This window comes from Eufriesea mexicana, unplaced genomic scaffold, assembly GCF_001483705.2.
Source record: "Eufriesea mexicana isolate 0111107269 unplaced genomic scaffold, ASM148370v2 scaffold10051, whole genome shotgun sequence".
Classification (NCBI taxonomy): Eukaryota; Metazoa; Arthropoda; class Insecta; order Hymenoptera; family Apidae; genus Eufriesea; species Eufriesea mexicana.
In genome coordinates, this window is record NW_016917902.1 from 56,740 (window position 1) to 67,375 (window position 10,636).

Below are 10,636 nucleotides of genomic sequence, written 5' to 3' on the forward strand. Positions count from 1 at the left end.
TTTACAATAAGGCAAAAAAAGCTTGAAAATGAGCAACAAGCTGTAAATTAATTTTTAATTAATTTTACAAATAGAGTAAATAGAATTTAGCTGTCTAAATCTGTTAAATGTTAATATTTATTTAGATTAAAAATTTAAAAAAATAGGATGGTTTACCAAAGTTTTAAAGTTTTAAATCTATAACTCGCAGTTATCTATTGCATTATTTTTTAATTAAATTAAAATAATTAACAATTATTTGCTATATATATAGAATAGTATTCATCTAACAATATTCCTACTTTCAGGTACTTTCTCTATTAAAAGTTGTAATTTACATTGCAATTTTATAAATTAAAGTGAAGAAACGGTTTACAATGTGGAAATGGAAACAGTCTGGTCGAGGTCGTTGTATTCACTCAACATCGAACATGGAATTTTTTCGATGGCGCAACGGTACAAGGATTCACCTTAGCAGCTTCGCATTCTCCCCTTTTCCTTCATCTTTTTTTTTTGCCTAAGGGTCTCGTCCGCTGGCACACTTACTATACATCTATATATTATCCATGGCGTGTGATACTGTGCATGTGTGCACGCGAGCACGCAGGACAACGATTTTCTTTTATCGTAGCTCGTTTTATCATCTCTGCTCCTTCTTTCGCTGTACGAACTGTTCAAGATAAGGTGGGAATCGAGCCGCATATTTTCGGTCCGTTCTTAATGTGCCACTTCGGTGGTAAATAGGAAACAACGTCCACGTGCGTTTGTACGCGAGGGAAAGGGGAAAGTAGCAAGCTCTATTAGTGTATTATTCGTACCCATTCCCTAATTGTAACCATTACTATACAACACATTTTTGTCATAATTATCGTAATAAAAATATTTCGTAGTATTTTGTGGAAATATACTATTACGATGTTGAAGAAAGTATATTGAAAATTAATTACGATATAAAGTAGTAAAGGTCAATAGAATACAAATTAAAGTGTACAAAATATTGTTTGATTTATATTTGAGTGTAAAAATGTTAAGAACATGAAAACAATTTCGAAAAATTTTATAAGATGCAAACGTAATCAACAGTTATATTGATGTCAAGCGAGTGATGGCAATTTTCAAGAACAAATATAGGCACTGAAGTTTTTCCTTCTTCGTTGTACATAAGTCCACTGATGATTAGTGATGGCCTTAAGATACTCCCAAGTTCAGTTTTCAGAATTTTGTATATCTTGTATATCTTTCTAACATTTATATTTCATTAATATTTTGAAAAGTTTGAAATAAATTTGGAATATTACTACAAGCTACATATTAGAAAACTTTCAAAATTGTCAAAATTTTATCTTTTAAGTGCATTGAAAATATATTATATATATTTATATTTAGATACTATATCAAATATCAAAATCACGTAAAAGATCAAATTTTGCAATACATGAGTTATAATAATGATACTGAAAAGGAAATATGATAAAAACTTTAACGAAATAAAGAAGTTTAACTGTTGTTCAGAAAGTTACAAGAAAAAGGGAATCTAATGGCCATCGTTAATGCTGATACGCGGGCAAAAGACGTGGGTGTACGCACACAGCGTCATATAGTTATCCACGTACGCAGTGCTTGCAAGTATGCACCGGTTACGTGTGTGTGCGTCGGTCCCGCAGGATATTGGCTTAGACGCAGCGTGATTGGCCGATCGTGCAACCAGGGACGACGATGCTTGTGCAAGTTTCCTTGTGCGTGCTATTCAGTGGCGTAACTTTGTCATCCATGTGTTTTTTAATCTTTTCTAAACAAAATTTATGCAACTTGATCCTCATATTAATAAATTAGAATTGTAAACCATTATCAATGGAAGTACTATTATATCTTAAAATTATAATTATGATATCATAATACAGTTCATCCTACGAAAAAATGGAACATGTCTAGGGAGTAGTGGGTGCAAACTACATGGTAAGATACTTTGCAAATGAAAATTACACAATTTTGTTTAAGACATTTAAGTCTTCCAAAATTATTAAAATTCACACTTATACTTCCGGAAAATTTTTTTCCAATGTTAGTTTCTCTTCATTTTCTTATCAGTCGACTATAGTTCGCGTGCTGATAACCTACTCATTAAACAAATGCGCTAATCGCTTAGCTATTTCGTTCCTTCAATGGTCAAAGTTATTTTCTTAATCATATACGGGTCTCCAGAACTATCCGTTTATTGCTAACGTATTTCATTCATTAGTAATATGGCATTTAAAAGTTCTAGTCAAAATAGTTCGCATCAAGAGCTATTGGTTACGCCACTGGACGCACGCACACACAGCAGCGATAATACGAGTTACGAACACACGCAGATGGCCACCCCTATGCGAGGAAAGCCATGACCAGCTCGGTCTAGTGCGTCTTCCATGCACGGCTCGTCAGTGGTCGCCGAGTAGGCCGTGGGAGAGGGTTCTTATTTGTGCTACGACTTCGTGTTGCTGCGGGTGTGCACTCGTATTGTGCCAACTAGCGACGCCGTTATTCTCAAAGATTATAACTACACAAAATTATAAAAGAAAACAACGGAACAATTACGAAAACGAACCTCAATGAAGATAACTGTACATCGCATAGTAAGAATTTTAAGAGGAATCAGAACGAACTCTGGACAACAATAAAAAACAGGAACTAAAGTCAAAATATTGGAAACGAATACAGGATATTTTTAGTGAATGGTGCTTTGATAAATGAGACCTAGGATTTGTTTGCAAAAAAAGGGTTACCAATTCGTGAGGATTAAAGGGATGTGAAGAGATTTGTTTTGATCGGCGGTTTCGCGCACATACGCGCCCCCGCACGCCATGCGCAATCACTAGGGACTAGATTCTCGCGGCAACGTTTTCGTAGGTTGGTTTCGAGGAAATTAAATGCCAAATGCGAGTGCACACACATATTGAATTAATTGTACGTCTCTTAGCGTACTCCTCGGCGGCCATTTGAACAGCTTCGTCACTCGGCGCCTGTATTCTGAGAAAGGAAAACAATCTGGTCAAGTAAGTCTTCCAAATCCTGCGTCATAGGTCTATTATCATTACATCAATTTTTCACGCGTAATTTTTCCACTGTTGTACAATTGTATCGTCCTTGATTTTATATATTATTAAAAATGTGATGTTAGTATTTGCATATTCTATATTACAATGTTGTAAAGAATAGAAATTTTATGTTTGATCGATTGCGCTATGCAGTTTGTTTACTGACTTGATTAAGGGAATATTAGAACTAATATTTTTATTATTTTAACTATTTGTAAAGTGTTCTCATGTTAGCTTATGTTCGTTTAAATTTAATTTATGCACTGTAAAGGAATCGATGTAGTTGTTCGAATTTCAACTTCCGCATATGCGTTATACGCACAACATACGTTCTGTACATGCGCAGTACTCCGTTATTAAATGAGGGTAGTTTCACGTGAATGACTCATGCTTCATGAAATATTATGTCTCATGAATTTCAATTCCAATTAACGATTTAATGGTTAAAAAATTATCCAAATATGTCGCTGTTAAAGTATTCGAATTAAAATTTTTTAATTAAAATTTTTTTATTCAAATTTTCTGCTATGTAATTTTATAAACTCAAAATCTTAAATGCTCAAAGACTAAACAAATTAGATGCTTACTAGTTATTTCACTTTTACAACTTGTTTCAGAACTTACTTTACTGATTGAAGTAGCTGAGATGGCGAGCACCTCACAACAATACTGTCTACGCTGGAACAATCACCGTTCTAACTTATTAATGGTGTTTGATGAACTATTGCAAAACGAAGCGTTTACCGATGTAACTTTGGCAGTGGATGGAGGTACATCTATCAAATGCCACAAGATGGTTCTAGCAGCGTGTTCTTCCTATTTTCAAACTCTCTTTATCGATCTACCATGCAAGCATCCCATTGTCGTATTGAAAGACGTGAAATATTCTGAAATCAAAGCCATTTTGGAATATATGTATCGAGGAGAAGTAAATGTGGCTCAAGAGCAATTGGCTGGATTATTAAAAGTCGCAGAAGTTTTGAAGGTGAAGGGATTGGTTGAAGAAAATGGTTCGCAAAGTCGTCGTGAAAAAGTGGAAACCTCTATGTCTCCTCCGCCAGCGATAAGCACCAGTACAACTAGCAGCGCAGCTCATAGTAGTGGACATACGTCTCCTCCACATTCTACAGGGACCACGTACAATATTTATGGCAAATCACCGACTGATCGAAGTAGTCGTTTACCGTTACCAATGTGGCCCTTATCGGGGCTTCCCATCACTCATTCCAGTTCCAGCCAACAGACTGCACTACATCAACATTCTTCTATCTTAATCGGTTCCTACGACAATGGTTTCGAATCTTCCCCATTGAAACGCAAGAAATTCTCGAATATGCTAATGAACAGGGATACACCGATTCTCAGGACAGTTTTGGGTCAAGGTCACGCGGATAGTTCTCAGGGAATACCTCTATTGCATCCAGATAGCCATGAAAATCAATTCAGAAGCAGTAGTAATGGCTCGTCAAATGAAAATGATAGACGCAGCAGCACAGATGTAGTTCATGGGGAATCTGCACATAGTCCTTATACCGATTTGTCTATGATGGATGAGGACGATAAACAATCATCGCCACAGTCGTATCCTGCGGACATTAAACCAGGTAAGAGAAGATAGATTATATTAGAGTATATTAGTATAGGATTCTATGCTATGTTATTGGAAACAATATATGAAAAGAATAATATTGAATATAAAAATAACGTATCAGTAAACATAATTAACTACTTTTTGGTACAGAGATAGTGAACTATGTAGCAGCACAAAAGCCAGAATGGAAACGGTACAAGCAATACACGAGGAATGACATTATGTCCGCGATTGAGGCCGTGCGCTCGGGAATGAGTGCCTTACAGGCGGCACGTAAGTACGGAGTACCCTCACGAACTCTTTACGACAAAGTGAAAAAATTAGGGATTACAACGTCACGACCATTTAAACGCGGTTCGAATGGCAGTGGCGCCTGTTTTCCTTATGGAATTGGTGGTAATACGAATGGCAACATATACGGTGGCGCACTTTCGGAAAACGAAAACGAAAGTAGTAGCGTTATCGAAGGTACTGGATCTATGCTCGATACGTACGGGTCGAGAGACGGTTCCATAAATCGAGAAATAGCCAACCCCATAGTGCATTCCGTGAAACAGCAAAATAACGAAGATCAGGTTGAAGATCTCTCTGTTAGTCGTAAATCGGACGTTCGTGTGATAGTCCCACCAACATCAGTGATCAAAGACGAAGAGGATATTGGTTCTGATTCCTATAGTCACAATTAACATAAGGTTACTTCTTCATCTTTCATTAATACCAGGGTATTCCTCTGGTAGCAACTAAACGTACTATTCTTCGGTTAAAATCACATAAAAGATTTTGGAAAGTTTCTAAATAATTTAAGGGCATCGATTTACGTGATATTGTATGCAGGCATTTATGATGTCCTGTAAAACGAAGACAAATTGTAATTTTATAAGACATTAGAATTTTAAAAATGTTCGTTATTTCATAGTGTACCATTCTTCGTTTCATGGGACAACATGCCTCTACAGACAATCACAAATCTGTGCCTCAAACAAAATAACAAGGCGATATAAATGAAACAAAAATGTAGCCAAACGGAAATCAATTAAGTTAACGTTTAGCAAATGATTCAAAAATCAGAAATGGAGTATCGTGGTAACAGTAAGACATCGAACATATATATATTCACGAAGAATCCGGTATAAAATCACCGGTATATGAGGTTCTTGGAATCCTCCTTTCATACTAATTTGCACAAGACTGATTCATGTGTTATGGGTTCAAGAGACTGAAGTATAATCATCGATTGTGTTCCAAAGTTGTTAAAGCCTAATGCTGACTATTATGAGATATAGTGCCTTTTCGAATCATTATACTTTACAAATTTAAAGGAAAGTGTCGATAGTCTTTATTAAAAGTTATTAACGAGGAGGAAACTGCACTAAATAGATGGAAATATTTTTATTCGAATGTTGATCGTGTATATATTTTCGTTTTCCATTTCATTTTCCATTCGTTCATAGACGCTTAATGAAGTACGTTTAAACGATTAAGTAAAGAAATTAAATTAAAGAAAAGGATTTTCGAAATTTCATAAACTAATTTTTTATCGCATTAAGCTTTAAACACTTTTGGGCCAAATTGCACAATTTTTTTTTTAATATATATTAATCATAATAATTGTGATTCGATATCCTCATTTTTCTTTTTCATTTTGCAATTTACATAGTAGTACTATTTTAGAATCTTAATCGATTTTTATAGTTTATAATTCCGCGTAAAAGAGGAGACGAGAGTGCATATTATTTTAATGATTTTGTTTTTAATCTTCTTTTTTTTTTTTTTTTTTAAAAAGATATTCCTATCTTTAGCATAAAATGCTCTCAATAAAACATGATTATATATAAAAAAATATATATAATCTGATAAAAAAAAAAAGAAAAGACGTTAAAGATTTGTACACTTCGAATAATTTCGTGTTATCGACTGATGATATCACTGTTAATTTGTTGCTAATTATAAGGTTACATTATCGTTACTGAACAATGGCCCTGGGATACAGCTGCAATATTGCTCAATATTAATTCATAATTACACACAATAGAACGAACTACCTCACTGTACAACGAACAAGATCGTTCATTATTAATGTTAAGACTGATAGAGCCGAATCTGCGTTGTCAGCTCGATAAGAACGTGTTTTATTTTACAAACGTCGATATATATATATATATGTACACAATAAAGGCAAATAGAATATATATATATATATATATATATATATATACACATATGTACATATAAGAATTACAGTTTACTTAAATAAGATGAAGTCACCGTTCAACGGTTGGATATGAAACCTTATAGAGTTACCATAAAAGAAATAAGAAGAGAATGAATTACAATTTTCAACCTTCTCAGTAAATTGATGTATTTAAATTATAGTTTATCCGCTATGGAAAAGACGTAAATGTCAGATCAATCTATTTTCTCATGTTAGCAAATTATTTGTATAAGAAAGTGATCGTTCACCTGTCCAAGTTGTAGGTTTATAATTTTATACTTTTGAACTAATGTTGATTTTAATTTTTACTTAATGTTTTTCTATTATTTTATTTCTGTATGGTATTTAAATTGCATGGAATCACATCATTGAGCTTAGATGTATTAAATACAGTTAATTCGGGAGAATTAATTTAAATTATTATAAATAAAGTTTAACTTTGATGCTGATGGAAGTCCAAGTATATTCATATAAAGTATCTATATTAGACCTACTTTGGACAGCTGTATAATCAGTTCTAAGTATTTAACGTTTTCTGTAGCGGCAATCGAAACGGATTATCAAACATATTCAATCAATTAGTTTTTAACATAAATGTCAGATTTTATTGTAACAATAAGAATCTTTACAACTTGAAGACAACATAGAGTGTTCATAGTCAATGGTAGAAGCTGAAAGAAACTAGTTCCACATACTTCCTACTAGAACTTAAAAGCATAATTACTATAGGATTTCAGTTTTTTTTAGATAGTACAAATAAGAGGAAGAAAAAATTCCGTTTATGTCAAAACTGCGTACAGTGAAATTTGTTTCTAACAAAGCATAAAAAGCTGATATGTTTCTTTCTATAAAGACTGTTCATTGTTTTTAGTTCTACCCTACTGTTCTGAACAAGTTGCACTGTACCATTTATTTACATAGTAGAATACTCATCAATAAGTACAAACCAAAGCTGCCTTAAAACTGTTTTACCTCAGAATATAAGACATTTCACAACTATGTTAAGCATATTTTAAATAGTGATAAAACGTGATGCAAAATTCTAGTTTCACCTGAATACTTTGTTCTTTATTTTATATACATTATAGTTTCTTATTATCATATGTAGTACTGTACATTAAAGAATTCCAAGTAACTATCCTTCGTAAGATATAAGATTCAGGTGAAATGAAAGCCTCTTGTTAGTTTTATAATAGAGTTATAACACCGTACCTGTAAACTGACTACAGTGTGATTATGAAATAGCAGAATGATATTTATATACACAAATGACTGAGTTCAATGTAAGTAAACATTGAAGCCATATTATAGTAATGAAAAAAAATAGTGAAGTTAAAAACAGTTAATAGTTACATATAATAATGCTAAAATAGGAGATGCATGATGTACCTAAGCATACAAAAGCTATTGAAATATAAAGGTTAAAAATAATTGCTTAGACTGAAACATATTAAAAAGACTAAATAATATGAAAACAGTGTGTTCAAAACAAAAAGAGAAAATATATAGTTATAATTTGAAAGTCGAAGGTGCTCAAAAACATATCAATACATTTCAAAATTTGTATTTTGAGATATTCTTATAACTTTGTGCAAGATAATAAACTAATTAAAGGAAGAAAGCAAATAATAAAAATGTCAACATTTATGTACAAAAAATCATGAAACTTTCAAATAATACAAGCCAAAAATATAAAATGAACCAACTGCAAAAACTGTTTTGTATTTATAAAATATGAATCTTAATTGCTACATAGATGCAATTTTTGATGCCTTATGAAAATTAAAAATTTTAATTATGCTAATTATCAAATTAAGAATGTACATAATCATGATTTTAAAGAAAATTATAAGGAAAGAGTTGCCTTTTTATTATATGTAAATTTAGCATTGTATTATTTTTTAAGACTGACTTTTTTCCTATGTTGAGAATTTGCATATACATATATTTACACATCATATGTGCACATATACACACATACACACAAAATTGCACTTTTGATCAATTGTAAGTTTTCATGGTTTACACGTTCCATTATAATATGGGGTTTCCCATTTCCACTATGTAGATATATGTTATTAGAATTGTACAAGTTTGTTATGAAATATATTACTCTATGAAACACCTGAAAAACTATTTGTCTTTGTATGTCTAAAATTCTGTTTTAATAATAAATAGATACACACATTTCTTATAATTGAAAGACATTGTTTTTCAAATTAATTTGTTACAAAATTTAGTCTCTTGTTTAATGTATTAAAATAGTTACTATTATAGATTTGCTATAACATTTAGTAATCAAAATAACAATATTTCTTATCTTATCAATAAAGTAGACATTAAGAGTAGTGAAAATTAGTTAAACATTTCTACTTCAATTATGTTCATGTTTCTATTTCATTACATTGTTTAGTCTATTTGAATAATACCTTCAAATAAATGTTGGTCAGTTACTTTAATGATAACATTTCAAGATCTGTTTTGCATGGTATTACAACCATTATACCATCTGTGGGACAGAAAATTGAAATGAAGTAGACAAACGTTAAAAAAAATATTTAAATTTATCCCAAAATAAAAATTATGTTAATGTGTTCATAATTTATAAAATGGAAGAAGTATTTAATCTTATGTTCTATAAACATTTGTCTTTTTTAGAAATTTATATTAAGGCTTTTGTTTGTTTTTTACGTTTCTTGTTTGATCATTGTGATGTTCCGATAATACCGCAAGAAATGATTTCCATTAGGTTACAAGACAAACAAAACTCGATAAAAAAAGAACGAAAAAATAGCTTCATATTATAATTATATGTTAAAATAATTATGTTAAAACGCGATGTCGATTGTAACTAAAATGAAGTTGCAACATTTCGATATCTTAAATCCAATATTTAATGACATGTTTCAGTTAGATTACTAATTCCTAAATCGTATCGGCCTACATTAGTCTAAAAAAAATTCTTTAATTAAAATATTTTACAACAATGAAAAATAACATAAGGACATAATAAAAATCGAGAAGAAATAGGGTGATAAAAGAATAAAAAAAAAAAAATTAAAGGAAGTCATGAAAGAAACAAAGAGGTAAAAGATGATATAGAATTTTATATATTCAGCAGGTAGGAACATCAAAGGGAAGAAGAAAAAATTATTGAAAGTCAAAATGAACTAGAAATTGTTAAAGAAAAACGAAATTATATTATTATATCAACGGGTACCAGGTGAGGTAATCAAAAGCCACCAATTATGTTGGATTGTTCTAGGTCAGTACATTTCATTCCGATCATTTCGTGCTTTATAGTTTTATGCCTATAATAATAAGTCTTATTCCAGACTACGCGCACGGAGAGAATAATTATGGGCTTGCGCAGATCACTTGCCGCAGGTGGGGGTGGCTAAGGAGAAATAAAGCCTCGAGCCCAGCCGGTGAATGCACCCACGGATTGCGAAATTTCCCCGGCTTGTTTCGTCCTCGCGGGTAATCGTAGGATCTCCGTCCCCATAAACCTACTCATTCTTGCTATTGCAGTAAGTTTTTCATATTCTCATCACTCCTGTGATACATGAAATAGTAAATGAGTGAGGAATCTAAATCGGGCTGTGTTGAAATATTTGTTTCTGAGACTTTGCGTTTTTCAGGATACTCTGGAACGTCGGCAACTGTTCGCGACGTTTTCCTGGATGCTGAGGCATGCGCCCTAAAAACTCTGGAATTGATGTATTGCAGAGCGCAGGTACAAATGAGACCATATCGCGTGTATACTTTATATTCGGCATT

The 10,636-nt window shown here is 32.3% G+C and overlaps 2 protein-coding genes across 2 annotated transcripts in view; both read left to right on the plus strand.

Annotated features, from left to right (window-relative positions):
* Positions 1-2,726: 2,726 nt before the first annotated feature.
* Positions 2,727-5,330, plus strand: LOC108553299 (broad-complex core protein isoforms 1/2/3/4/5). The gene is made up of 3 exons (XM_017908143.1): positions 2,727-3,011; positions 3,671-4,657; positions 4,795-5,330. Exons 2-3 carry the CDS (start codon positions 3,700-3,702, stop codon positions 5,328-5,330), a joined length of 1,494 nt encoding a protein of 497 aa, XP_017763632.1. The 5' UTR covers positions 2,727-3,011; positions 3,671-3,699.
* A 4,945-nt stretch (positions 5,331-10,275) lies between these two features.
* Positions 10,276-10,636, plus strand: part of LOC108553298 (leucine-rich repeat-containing protein 4) — a 2,835-nt gene continuing 2,474 nt past the window's right edge. Inside the window, exons 1-2 of the mRNA XM_017908141.1 lie at positions 10,276-10,386; positions 10,498-10,592. Coding sequence (XP_017763630.1) covers positions 10,575-10,592 — 18 coding nt within the window. The 5' untranslated portion in view covers positions 10,276-10,386; positions 10,498-10,574. The remainder of the gene's footprint in view (positions 10,387-10,497; positions 10,593-10,636) is intronic.